The 14,795-nt window shown below is 36.8% G+C and overlaps 1 protein-coding gene and 1 long non-coding RNA gene across 2 annotated transcripts in view; one reads left to right on the top strand and one right to left on the bottom strand.

Annotated features, from left to right (window-relative positions):
- Window positions 1-2,017, top strand: part of LOC125273525 — a 25,056-nt gene extending 23,039 nt beyond the window's left edge. Inside the window, exons 2-3 of the long non-coding RNA XR_007186088.1 lie at window positions 1,678-1,774; window positions 1,878-2,017. This is a non-coding gene — a long non-coding RNA (uncharacterized LOC125273525). The remainder of the gene's footprint in view (window positions 1-1,677; window positions 1,775-1,877) is intronic.
- Window positions 1-14,795, bottom strand: part of cttnbp2nla (CTTNBP2 N-terminal like a) — a 17,915-nt gene extending 3,120 nt beyond the window's left edge. The window contains exons 1-4 of the mRNA XM_048198977.1: window positions 14,651-14,795; window positions 10,776-10,883; window positions 1,855-2,127; window positions 1,582-1,689 (exon numbers count right to left, since the gene is read on the bottom strand). Coding sequence (XP_048054934.1) covers window positions 1,582-1,689; window positions 1,855-2,127; window positions 10,776-10,883; window positions 14,651-14,665 — 504 coding nt within the window. The 5' untranslated portion in view covers window positions 14,666-14,795. The remainder of the gene's footprint in view (window positions 1-1,581; window positions 1,690-1,854; window positions 2,128-10,775; window positions 10,884-14,650) is intronic.

Below are 14,795 nucleotides of genomic sequence, written 5' to 3'. Positions count from 1 at the left end.
TATGTACAGAAATTGAATAATGAAATGTAAAATAACACTGCATAGTCTTCAGTGTATAAATGAAATATAATTCATCTTTGTTAAAGCTACAAAAGTGATTTTAAAGGTCCCGTTTTTCGTGTTTTTTTTAAGCTTTGATTGTGTTTATAGTGTGCAATATAACGTGTTCATGTTTTGCGTGTAAAAAAACACAGTATTTTTCACATAATTTACTTATCTGTATACCGCTGTTTCCACTGTCATAAAAACGGGCTGATGACTTCCTTGTTCTATGAAGTCCCTCCTTCAGAAATACGTAACGAGTTCTGATTGTGCCAGCGGTTCCTGTGTTGTGATTCGACAGCAGCTTCTGCTCCATCTTTCAAGAATAATCTTTGTGCGAATCCGGCATTAAACTGATTGAGATTGAGGAAGCTGTCCTCAGCAAAATGTGCTGCACATAGTTTTACATGTGGATTATAATTTTCGGGAACCGAGTTAAACATAAATTGTAACCATTGATCTCTAAGTACAGTGTCCCTGGGAAGACCAAACAAAGGTAATTGGACTGCGGGATGAAAATAACAGCGTTTCGACGACATGGCGACAAACACACTCTACAAACGCAACTCTTGCTCTTCTCCGTGGGAGCGCAACAAGACCACGCCCCCTTTTTTGTGTATTCCTGTGGGCGGAGGTTAGTCAAAAAACTGTTTTAGTGACGTCATGAAAGAAGGAAGTAGAGGGATGTAGTCCAAACTGGCCGTTCGATGTAGGCGACTTCTGTTAAATAAAATATCTCGCTTGGCATTGAACTTTGAGCTTTAAAATTTTACAGATTTTATTTATACTCTAACAACAACATTACACACTAACTAAAGTTTGAAACATGGGATCACGAAGAACGGGACCTTTAAGAGCTAATGCATAATGATGTGCATTAGTTTTCTTTCTCAACTGTTTACGCTCACATAATCCATAAGCATCTGTGTTTACGAGAAAACTCGCCGAGCCAGCCATTTTGACATAATTTTGCGCGTTTGTGTCCATTCAAGCACAAATAGACGAGAAAAAGAACAGAATTTGTTCGTATTCTGTCTGTGCAGCTCTACGTGTGCACAGAAAACAGATCCTAACGTGCAAGAGCTGAATAGAGCGCTCTTTTGCATTTGAATGCGTTAAAATCGCTTGAATGTTTAAACTGACAGGACCTAAACATGTGCAAATTATAAACTTTTACTCTATGATGGTTAAACCTTGCAATTAATCCGAGAATCATGTGCATTTCGAACTTGGTGCCTGGTCTGTACAGATAACACATCAACTACGATCGCTATACTTGACACACATCGCGAATGCGCACATCGCGACATCGATGCTAAAGCGATTTATCATGCAGCCTTATGTGGGATCTATAACAAGTTTGTTGTTATATGCAAAAACTTGAATATTTAAATGTGTACAAATCCTAATAAAAATTATGTTTGAATGTATATTTTAATAGAGAAAACACTCATTTTGATTAGGGTAAAGGAAAATTGTAGCCTGTTCCCAAGGAGAACCTGGAATTAAAATCACAATTATATTATCAGTTCTTTGTACCTGCTGCAGGAGGCGCTCTCTCTCCTTCTCCAGAATGTATGTGACATCATCTCCTTCTGCAGTATCCTCAGCATGCTTTCTCTTCTCCTCCTCCAGATCAGCAATGACCTGAAACCACCACAGAGGGGCGGCAGAATGAGACAAAGATTAGCTTATAAACCAATCCAATCTCTCCTTGACCTGCTACACTCTGGTAAATCCAATTTAAATGATATGATGTTCACATCAGTAATGATGTCAGTTGCTTTTAGCTTTTATGCAGTATAAACTCACCCTCCTGTGTCTGTTCTCGGCAGCTGCCAGCTGTTTCAGCATCTTCTCCTGCATCCTTCTGCAGTGTCCAACCACCAGCTTCAGCACCGCCAAAGGGTCTGAGTGAGCCGTGGCCCCACAGCCCCCCTCTCGTCTGTGGGAGGAACTTCCTCCATCTCCCCTGGTCTGGCTGGAGCTCTGGAGGACCTCACTGTCTCTCTGCAGGGCCAGGAACGGGTCGCTCAGGTTGTATTTGCCATATCGCTCACACATGTAGGAATCTTTACGCTGGGCCTGCAGTGAGAGAGAGACAGAGGAAGAGGGATTTGTTTGATTATTTTAGGTGGATTTTATTAGATTTCTGCACATTTCAGTTTAAACAATTAGTGTTTAAAGAGATCAAAATGTCCATAATCTTTTAACGTGAAACAGCTATACGAGATCTGTTATCTTGGTATTAAGGGGAGTTTGTTGATCATTTTTGTAGCTTCCATTTCATTTTGCAAGTCTTGTAAAGCAGTCTCCATTTTTCTCTTTCACACAGACACGCTCAGTCCATACTTGCTTTCTAAACAGGAAATGAGATGATACAGAGCATATGACCCTGCCAAAAGCAACATAAACCATTCTCTAAGGCTCTGTGTATATATGTGTGTGTGTGTGTGTGTGTGTGAGAGAGAGAGAGAGTAAGTGTGTGTTCAGCTCTCTGTGTTTGCTGTTTTAAGTAAGAGGTCAAGTAAGGGGTCCATATAGGGATGAAAACAATTGCTTCAGTCTAGGTAGGGTCAATGCAGTGAATGGGACACCAAAAAAAGTTCCAGCTGGAGTAATTCAATACCTCCTGAAATGACTGAACTAAAAGGGCTCATTTGACCCAGAAAAAAAAAAAAAAAAACACAAGGAAAAGGAACAGAACTGTTGAACAGTGAAGAGAGAGTCACTGATAGCTAGGAAGAGTCTTATATTACAGGGTTCAAGTAATGTTGACAATACCAGACCAACTACAAAAACAAAATAATTTTTGCAAAAGTTACCCAGGGTTACCCGGACATTACTGCATAAAGGCAAGGGTTGTCAAAAGTACCAGCTTCGGTACCAAGTCGGTACTGAAATTTGAAAAATGTGAGGATACCAGCGATGTTGAGCGCTGTTGAGTGGATTCTTAAACACCTCTGATTGGCCATTGTGTTCACACACTCAACAGATATGTCTGTGATTGGCTACATGGGATTAAACTATAAAGCGGCTCTCCGGTGTATTCATGTTTACTCGCAGACGTCTGACCACAATGGACTGAACAGAAGAAATAAACCAGAGAAGATTTCCACATCAAAGAAGGCAGAGCCTCAGAGCCACACCTATCTATTACATCATCGCCACAGTCAATGAAGGTTGAAGTTGGAGTGAATATTTCTGGAAAGTTTACTTTGGCAAGCTGTTTTGAACTCCAAACTAACTTCGTTTTGGCCTGATTTTCTTTTCAAAATGACATCATGCCAGTTTGTTCTTTGATTTTGCTCGAGGTGTATCGGGACCTTTGGGGTGCTATGATGTTCTGGGTAGTTGCTAGGGTGTTCTGGGCTGTTGCTAGGTGGATGCTAGAGTGTTCTGTGTTACACCGTACTTATGGTTGTAACAAAAGGGGTTGGAGCTTACACGTAAGAAGAAAAGAGGGATGAAATACTCCACCTCCTTCAGGGTAGCTTGGAATGACATGGCATGTTTCGTGATTCAAGCTGAAAGCTGTGGGAGTGGGAGCTGTTGAAAAATGACTAGATGTCTATAGGGAATAGAGGTATGAAAATTAATGTCAGGAGGAGGGGTAAAGACACACAGATGGATATGCATCTAAACACACACTCAGGGTCCAACATTAATGTTTTTCCACACCTGCCAGTGGAGGATGAAAAATTACCTACCAGAAATAATTATTACCAGTCACAAAGCTGTATTCTAAGGATGCTTGTTTCTGCCATTGAATAAAAAATTAAAAAGGTAATTGCGATTTTTTTCTTCTTCTCACAATTCTGATTTTTTTCTCACAATTGCAAGTTATAAAGTCAGAATTGCGTGATATAAAGTCGCAATTGTGTATTATAAAGTCAGAATTGCGATTCTGACTTTATAACTTGCAATTGCGATTTTATATCACGCAATTCTGACTTTTTCTCAGAATTGCAAGTTTATATCAAAAAGTTAGTCTTTTTTCCCTCAGAATTGGACTTTATAACTTGAAAAAAGTCAGAATTGTGAGAGATAAATTTGCAATTGCAATAAACAGTTGCAATGACCTTTTAAACTGTTAAATTCCATGGGGAAAACAAAAATTTAAAAGTTTTTAGGACCGTTTTCAGCATGTCATGATATATACGGTGTATGTATATATATATATATATATATATATATATATATATATATATATATATATATATATATATATATATATATATATATATATATCTGCTCTCAGATTGACAGATTCAAGTTGTAACATGCATGTCCATCTGGTAAGTGTATGTGAGAGTATTTGTGTGTTTTAATGGTTTACTCAAGTTCAGCAACATAAAGCCTTGCCATTTGAGACAGTTCTAAGATTCGACTTACAGAAACAGGATTATCGGAAACTCACACAGTAGCCATGATGAATGTGGTACGTAAGTGTACACTTTGATTCTTTGTGAACCTCTGTGGTGCTGATGCTGGAACAGATAAATGTGCCGTGCAGACGTGATACAATGAGTGTTTTTCAGTCTCTGAAGCAGAAGGGGTGAGGTAGAAAGGGAGTAAAAGCTGTGTTTTTGTCCTGCTGAAGATGTTTAACAAAACATAGGAGAATATGAGGACTGTGGGTGACATTACCACCAATACTTTAATGAAAGCTTGGGGCTTTAAAAACCATTTTAATACTGTAAAAAATACACACAGCAGCTTCAAAGATGAATGTCATTTGTCTTTGATGAATGCAATTTTCTTTCCAGATGTGACACATTCCCTACTGAAACATATTGGAAGTTAGTGGGCAAATCGAAGGGCTAAATTCCCTGTTTTAGAAAACATCCTGTAAATTATATGGAAAAAAGAAAAAATGAAGGAAAAAAAAAAAGTAAGGAAAGGCGTTTCTGAAGTAGACATCTTGAAGATAACCATCTAGGAGCTGTTATATAACAAATAAAATCTTATTTAACCGCTTTTATTTAAATTGATAGTAAGAAAAGAAAAAAAGAAGTTGGGAAAAGAGAAGTCAAAAGTGATTGCAACATTACACAGGTCAGACTAAAATAATTGCCTTTTTTTTTTTTTTTAAAGAAAGTCAAAAACAAAACAAGAAAACAAAGGCAAAATGGTACTGAGACCTGTATTCTAGCCACGCACATCCACAACCCACTCACAACATGCACAGCGAGATGTTTGTAGTTACTTTCAGCTGAGATTTTCAGATTATTATTGTGACAGATAAACAATCGGCCTTGTAAACAAAATCTCACAAGATGCAGAATTCCATAGCCACTCTTCGTTATATTGGACATTCTTCTGGTTTACACACACACACACAAAAAAATAAGCCCAACACAAACATCAAGTATTAGATGTTTGAAAAGAAGTATCAGACTAAAAGTTGAATTTAATCTAGTCCTAAAATGAATAATTTCCTGGGCTTTAAATATTTAAAAGACAATGTGTCGTTGCTGTACTTTGATTCACAACACTCTGATATATATTAGTGTATTCTATATATATTATTATAGATTATTATATATTTCTTGTTTTAATATTCTTCCATTTGGCAATAAAAATCTGACACAAAATCTAAAATGAAATAAAGGGACTTGAAAGTACTGTATTCAAGCTATTTACTTGAATACTAGATAATGTAAGATCCAAATCACCCAAATACACAACAGCTGTTCTGTATGCAAAATCTTTTGTTTGTCAAGTTAATGGATGTCTACTTTCCATTCTATATTTATGATGCTTTCAATAGTGTGTGTGTGTGTGTGTGTGTGTGTGTGTGTGTGTGTGTGTGTGTGTGTGTGTGTGTGTGTGTTTAGGCTAAAAGCTTGAGCAATTATGGGGGCCTTGGGAAGATTAACCTTACTAATGACTTAAGATAAGTCAGCCAGTCTGGTGCCTTCAAACAACCTTTATGTGTGTGTGTGTGTGTGTGTGTGTGTGTGTGTGTGTGTGTGTGTGTTTGTGTGTGAGAGAGAGTGTCTATCTGATAGAGAAAGATAACATACAGAGTATCTTCACTAAGAAAATTAAAGAGACCAGGGGATAAAGGTAAACAACCTACTGACACCAGTGAGATACTTTTGGTATCTGCTACATACACTCCCAAAATCCTCCATGCTAGCTCCTCAAATGACAAAAATATAAAATAAATGAATAAATAAATTATATATACATATATATATATATATATATATATATATATATATATATATATATATATATATATATATGAAGCCATTTTTGAAATTTTGAGAAGATGCATAAAACTTACTTTAAACTTTAAGATGGACATGTGGAGGGCATTCATTCTGGAACACAAAGTCTAACTATTTAAAACTATTTACTTTTTAGTCATGAAATGTTTTCAAGTTTTCCCTCAAAAGTCAATAGTTTCTAAGGGAGATAAATAAGTATGGAAACGATTATTTGAGCAAAATACTATTTAGTTCCACTTTTATTTTTTTCACAGAAAACACCACAAGGAAATAATGAATAGCGTTTGTATGTACGATTAGCATGGCTAATGAAGTTATAAGCTGTTGTGATGTGATTTCTGCCCTCCTGATTTTTCCCTTTTTCTTTAGACCAAATGTATAAGGGACATTTGTCATGCGTTTATGTGTGTGAGAGAGTCAGAGCAGAAAAGTCATGCCTTAATGACCTCATTCAAAGCAAGCAATGAGTGACAGAGATTGTAATCCCAGCATGCCAGAACATCGCCCCTAAAAACCACAAAGAGTTTTAAAAGAAATATGCAGTTGGCTTAAATATATGCTATCTACTTAAGAAGTCCCTTAAAAGTGATTAAAAGAATGGTTAATACCCAAAATCTACTCTTTGTGATGCTCACATAGCCTCAGTCCAATGCTTTCAAGAACAGGAATGCAGCAGATAATATCTGTGCAGCCTTCCATGCAGCTTTACCGCAAAAAAACATGATCTGAGAGCACAGATGCTGAATTTTATTACCATGCTAACAATGATCAGATGAACCAATGGCACTAAAATAAAATTTAAAGCTGATACTAGACAACAGGAAATGTGCATAATAATGTTTGACATGTTTGTGCAGAGAACAAATAACATTCAAAGTGTATTTTGGAATAAAACAAGGCTTGACCAGGAGCCCAGACTATTGCCGTTTGTACTGACGCAGATGCTCAAAAGGGAAGTTGTCTTGCTCACTGTCTGGCTGATTCTGAGTCATTCCTAAATTGCCAAATAAGTAGATCCACTTTATATATATATATATATATATATATATATGTTTGAGTCCCACTTTATATTAGGTGTCTTTACTATGTACTAACATTTAATTGAATCATTTGCTCAAAAGGGAAGTTGGCTTGTTCACTGTCTGGCTGATTCTGAGTCATTCCTAAATTGACAAATAAGTAGATCCACTTTATATAATTGGGGTCCCACTTTATATTAGGTGTCTTTACTATGTACTAACATTTAATTGAATCATTTGATACAATGCACTTATTGTGTACATACATGTTTTTATATATTTTAAAAATACCTGCATGTATTTACAGCTGTAATTAATTTCTGTAATTACATCTATAATTACTGTTGACCCTTCCCTTACAGCTAAACTCACCCTTAAACCTACCCATACCACCAAACCTGTCCCTAACCTTACCCATATCCCCACCTCAATAGCAGCAAAAGTGTTTTGAAATACAATATGAACACAATAAATACATTGTACTTATTTTTTGATGTAAGTACATAGTAGTTAAGGACATCTAATATAAAGTGTGACCATAATTTGCATACTTTTGACTAAAATATAAATTGGTTCTTAACGTTCTTAACAGTTTTGTGAGTTTCACCAATATAATAGTACTGGATTGCTATATATTTACATACTATGGTATTTATTTATATGGTATTCTAAAGTACTTTTTTTTTTTAAATAAAAAAATAAAAAAATGTAGCAGATTTGTTTTGCTAAAGTGAGCCTTAAGATGTTTAATCTGGCTGTATCGCACAAAAGTTGAGTTCTGTCTGCTGAGCTGCGTGTCCACCAGAAGTGTGGATGGGGCCCAGCAACAGTGCTGGAATGTAGTAGGAGTCTCACAGAAAAAAAAAAATAAATAAAATTTAAACAGAAGAGAGTCTGATGGAAAAGCAAGGTAAGATGGGACCCAGTCGGCTCTAATTAAAGGCACACTATGTAGTTTTCGCCTCTAGAGGTCGCTTATTCAAAACAAAGGCATAGCTTGATGATGCCTTTATTTCGTGGAATCATGGGAGGTCTTGTCTTCATGTCTACAGCTGGTGGAAAAGAATCCTATGAGACTCAGGCAGAAATCATATTCATGGATGAGCTAATGTATTAAAGATTTTAAAGGCACAATATGTAATTTTTCGCCGCTAGAGGTCGCCTATTCAAAACAAAGACGTAGCTTGATGACGCCGAGATTGAGTGCGGAATCATTGGAGTTGTCGTCTTCACCTCACAGCCAGTGGAAAAGAATCAGACGGGACTCGGGCAGAAATCATGTTCGTGGATGAGATTATATTAACGTTACTGTAGTATGAAGCAGAGCATTGCCGAGTGCTGTGGGAGCGGAACGAGGCTGCTGGAGCGAAATACAAAATATACACAGTATAAACAAAATATATTACACAGTTCTAGTGGTTTTTGGATATTTTAATCCAAATATCTTACATATTGTGCCTTTAAAGGTCGATGAATGTTGTATTGAAAATAACTCGAGAATGCAGTTGAATTGGAAACACTTAAGTTCAGGCAGGAAGCACAACAAACGGCAGGCATGATCAAATATCAATCCCTATGGCATTTATTTGAGTGTAGGTTCTCGGCAACTTTCCCAAAAACATGTGAGATGTTTGTTGCACAGCTAACCAAGAACTCTCCGTAGCCAATAGCATTATTTCTAGCTTAAGGACAAGTTATACAAAGGCTAAAGTTATAAATGTTTAGCCTTTACATATCTAAAATAAACTGAGCTTTGCCATAGATAAACTGTACACTGATGTTTAATACACTAACAGGATGTTAGCGTTAATATGCTAGCGTGCACGATTGAGCTATGAACCAGACAGACATCTGGATTTCATTGAGTGATACAGCTATAATGTCTCTCCTGTGTATCTAGTCTGTTAAACCTGTTTGACAGCGAACTACTGACTGTCAACAGACAATAATTGAGGCATATCATTATTGAAGTGCTGATTTATTAGTATTGATCATATGTAACTTGTTTATATATTTGTTTGAGATGTTTCAGCTCTCATTGAAGTGCCGCAGTATGTATCAGGATGAAGGGAACTCCCCAAGGAACACACACCACAAGATCATAAGCGATGTATGTGACTGATGTATGACTTGGGACGCAGCTGCTCGGAAAACATGCAGCACTGTAAGTAGCTGAACATCTAAACATCTTGAATGGATAAATAAGTCCAGATGCTCCTGAATAAATTCTACATGATTACACACGAATGGTTTTCCGTTTTTATGTTCGTTTATTATGTTTATGTGATGTTCATTGACCTGTTCTTCACACAAGGCTATCATATAGCTTGAGAAGACTTGGATATATAATGCACAGGCAAAGATCGTATTGACCACTTTATGGTTCTTAACCCTTTCGAGCGTGAGTTTAAAATATTCTAACTGTCCCCCCAGAGTGAGTTTTTTTAAGGCGACCGTTATTTTAGAACGTTTGCCTTTAATGTTTCCATAGCGACGCGTCTTGCTTGTCACGAGCGCTGAGCGCAGCCACAATAACACTGTATGACAGGTGGATCGCTATTATTTTGTTTTTCCTTGTTTATTTAAAATATTCACAAACTTGCTTACCATGTTATCAACTATCTGATATTCCGATCCTCAAATATGTGTAAGTGAGTGTGTTTTGTCGTTTAAAAGCCTTTATAAATGATCTTTATCTTGATCTATAACGCGAGATGGGCGCCGCCATCTTAGTTTGCCCCGCAGTTCGCAGAGTCCTGTCAGTCGGATTTACAGCAAGTGAATTCATCATTTTCTCCCGAAATATATGCAAGTAAGTGGCTGGTGAACTGGAAGAATAATAGAGTAAACTTTGTAGTTACTTAGGCCCATTATGTGTGTGTCTGATATGAATAAATGTCGGCAAATTGTATATGAATGGATTGTTATTGCTCCTTCCACTGATGTCTGACATCAGTGTGTATTTTATAACTCTAAATATATTGTTTTAATGGTGGTTATGCGTATTTAAATGTCTGAAACCTTAAAAGAAACATTATGTGGCTGAAAACACTGCATAGTTGTGATATATGACAAGAGCTGCGCGCGTCCGTCTCTCAGCCAGAGCGCGAAAGAGCAGTTTGAATCTGGCAGTTATGTGACGTCGCTGAACGTTCGAAATCCCATATGTGGGACCGTACGCCCAGGGGCACAGAAATAAAAATCCCATATGTGGGACCGTACCGCTCAAAGGGTTAATGGTGTTTTTGGTCTAAATTAAGAGCTGTATGAAGATTCTCCAAAACTTCCACAAACATATGGGTTTGAAATGGCACGTAGCTGCGTAAATAATGATAAAACCTTCATTTTTGGGTGAACTGTTCCTTTAAGAACCAAGAGTAGCGCAATTTGCTGCCATACTGCCATAGATTGCAGCATACAAAGAAACTATAGAAACATTCTCGTCCTACATCAGCATTAAAGGGACTGCACTAACCTTGAGTGCCTGTATGACAAAGTCTCTGGCCTCCAGCTCTCCCTCAAGAACACTGAAGAGCAGCAGCACGTCTCTCTTGCTCAGAGCCTCCACATTTAGCCTCGCCTCCTGAAAAGAGAACAAAACATGGAGTAAATGAGTGGGTGAAAAAATACTAAATAATACTCAAATGTATTCAGGGATTCTAATGAAAGTTTTCATCGAACGATACACTACATTAGGGCAAAGTTTAGAATAAATTGTTTGGAAAACATGCAGTCAGGCAACAATATCCAAGTCTACAAATCCTCTCCTTTCCTTCCCATCTGCAGACCAAATGACCGCAGTCTGCTATAATCTTGATGTGCTTGTCTTGATTGTACAGTGTGCTGCTTATTCAATGCACATTATAATGAAATAAACAAGACAAACCCACATTAAACAAGTGCACTGAATAGTTTTTCTTTATGTTTTGAGTATGAATGCAGCATGCAAATGTTTTCAGTTACCGGTACCATTAAAAATCAACTTGCAGGCATATTTGTCACACACACTTCCATTTAAAAGTTGATTTTTTAATGTGTTTGAAAAAAGTCTCTTAAGCTCCCCAAGCCTGCATTTATTTGATCAAAAATACAGTAAAAACAGTAATATTGTGAAATATTATTACAATTTAAAATAAATGTTCTCTATTTTAATATATTTTAAAATGTAATTTATTCTTGTGATGGAAAAGCTGAATTTTCAGCATCATTACTCCAGTCTTGAGTGTCACATGATCCTGATTTGCTGCTCAAGAAACATATCATTTATTAAAAAAAATTTTTTTTGTAACATTATAAATGTCTTTATTGTAATTTTTGAGCAACTGAATGCATCCTTGCTGAATAAAAGTATTAATGTCTTTCAAAAATAATAAATAAAATAACAAAAATAAAATAAAATAAAAATCTTCTGGTTTTATCACGTCGCACCGCAACAGCTAAAAGCTGTCTACAATGAATGCGACAAGACGACCGTTGGAAAGCACTTGGAGCATGTCAGAAATAGAACGGGGAATCCGTTTACTGTCGGAAATTGTAGCGTCACGCCGCATCCAGTGTAGACAATATCACGGATTGTTATGGGTTCTATTGTCTTTTGAAGCGTCGCATCGTGCTGCTCGCGTCCGGTGTAGACACAGTGTTACTGACCCCATAATTATTTTAAGAAGCGCATTACTAGGTTACTTGAAAAAACTGTTGTATGAATCGTAAAAAATTTTAGTTTCTGTCGTGCTCTTAAAGGCAGGGTAGGTGATTTGCTTCAAAAACATATGCCCAGAACACTTGGAATATATGGCATGTGTCACATGGGATCATTCTGCGATTCTTTTGCATTTGTTTTTTTTTTTTAAAAAAGCTTGATGCTTTTTTTCTATGCCATTATACGGACAAGCGCGAGCAGGACATTTTTAAAAAAATTCTCCTTTTGTGGTCCATGAAAGAAGGGCATACAGCATTACAACAACACCAGGGTGAGTAAATGATGACTTAATTTTCATTTTAGGGTGAACTACCCCTTTAACAGGCTTGTCTGAGAACATAATGGCTATAGATCAGAGCTATGATCTCAGAAAAAACTCCCATTCCCATGTTGTGTTTCTTTCTGTGCAGTTCACAGGAAAAGAAAAAAAGCAGGTCATTTTTTCCAAGTTACTCTTATGAGTCAAAGCATCTTTCATACATCAAAGCTAAAACAGCATTCCACAACTTTTCTATTGATAGACAGCTAGTGAAAGAGACTTGTTGTTGGTAGGGTAAGATTGACTGAAATTCCTTCCCGAGCAGTCACTTCTAAATACTCAGTAATTGCGCATGGATAACCTCAAAAGCATCGAATTTCACTCTCCCATATAGCTGCGCGCACCATAAATGCTTTGACCCTGCGCTGCAAGCCTCAACTGAAATAATCTTATGAAACATGAATCTCGATTTCTTCGCACTGACCCCACTTTGCTTTTAATGGTGCTTCATGTTGAGATTTGTGTGGTTAGCCAAAGTATCCACATCACGAAGTCACGAAGGAGTCTCTGAGTGTTACATAATATGCCCGGAGACGGAAGACGTCCAGCTACTGTGCTCCAGCTGAAATTTGGAAGCTTGACTTCCACGTCAGAGCTCCCATAAATCGCATTACAGTACTTTGCAGTGAATGAATTCAAATTCTCCCTTTCATCTGTGTTGTGCAACCTTTTGTCAAAGTTGTCCTTGTAAATTGCAGTCAGGTTCCTTTTGATGTATTGTGCATCAATGGGAACTGCATACTAGATCTGAGGCCATGAGTATGCAAAAAAGCTTTCATGGTTTTGCGGTTTGCCATTTCAAACAGCGCTAATTTGAAGCGCGTTCCTACGCAAAGCCGTACTTTATAGATGCGCTAATTTCACAACTCCACATTGGCTTTTATAAACCCAAAGGAAAATTATATGTCTAATCAACTTCAATATTTAATGTGGTTCAGATAATGTAATATTTTGAGTTTCTGTTGATTAAATCAATCGCCTTTGTTGTATTAACTCAAATTTTTAACTTCAATGAACTCAAAATTTTAAGACATCCAAGTAACTTTGTTTTTTAAGTTAAACCAACAATTCTTTTTTACAGTGTAGTCATTTCAAGTGTGAAAAATACTTCTTAACTAGACTCATTTTGTTTAAGCCAATGTCTCTTTACTAAAACTTGTGATTCAGCATGAATCATTATGTGGACATGAGGAAAAGGAGATAAAAAGTCTCAGAACATTCTTAGACACTTGTATGCATCTACAGAACCTTTCTTTTATGTGCACTTGAGGATTATCCGAGTGTTCTTCATGGTTGACTAATTTGGCATTTCCTCTTTAATGGTGTCCATGCCTCTCTGAATTAAAGGGTGCTACAGCATTCAACATCGGCCCAAATGCTTCTTAAATTACCCAGCATTTCTCCCTGGAGCTAGACTGAAGCAGTCAGTGTTTGAGTCCAAGCTCACCCGACATGTCAGAGGGTAATTAATTTAATCCTCAAGCTGCTTGTGAGCTACAAAACAGATGGCCCAATGTCAACTGCCTGTTGATGTGATCAGCTGTACAGACTACATACATAAAGTGTAATATTTTTAACTGTTAAACCATTTAAACACTTAAAATTATTATTGTATTAAAAGGATTTCGAAAATACACAACAATAAAAACCCAATGATAGTATTTTGAGCATATACTATATTGAACATTTATTGTATTTATTAAATATATTGAGTTATTTCATACTATACTGTAACATTTTATATATATAATATGAAAAATGTATAATTTTTCCTACTATACTGTAAAAACTATACTCTTTTTCCTCCAAACTTAGTGTACTGCCTATCTAGAATGCAGTTTTGGGCATGATATGTGCGTGCAGCATTTCTGGACTCATTTCTGGGATTGATGTGATGCCCAAAAATGATGCACGCGCCTATTGATGCACAAAAATGCCGCCTAGGTAGACAGTACACTCCGTTTTGAGACGCAGCCTTAGACAATTATGCATATCTGACAAGCAAAAATCTGTTACCAAAAAAAAAAAAATCAGTTTACTGTTTACTTTAAAAACCGACGATGTCTCGACTATTTGAACAGTTTATTCTTTTTTATGTACAGCTCATATAACAAACTCCGTTCAAGAAGGATTTGTGTACTTGCTTAATGATTTCTTGAGCGTTTTTAAAGCAGTTTCTGTCGGTTGTTTTAAACTAATCAGTATTAACTATTCAAACTATTCATGCAATCCAATCTGCATCCTGTCTTTGCAAAAATACTTTCTTTTCCTCTCGTGCTCATTTCTTTCTCTATAAATACTAAGTCATATGTTATAAAGAGAACATTCTCACCGTTGTGGGTGCCATGCCAGGTTTGATCAGCTTCCAATATCGCTCATCGAGCAGCACCGTTGTTGAAGATCGGCTTCACCGAAGTTCATCTACTGTGAAGGAACGCAAACGGACATCTTAAACAGCCAACGAGATGCCAGTGTTT

The sequence above is a fragment of the Megalobrama amblycephala genome, linkage group LG8 (assembly GCF_018812025.1).
Source record: "Megalobrama amblycephala isolate DHTTF-2021 linkage group LG8, ASM1881202v1, whole genome shotgun sequence".
Classification (NCBI taxonomy): domain Eukaryota; kingdom Metazoa; phylum Chordata; class Actinopteri; order Cypriniformes; family Xenocyprididae; genus Megalobrama; species Megalobrama amblycephala.
Note: the sequence above shows the minus strand (reverse complement) of the source record. Positions and strands in the feature narration are given on the sequence as shown.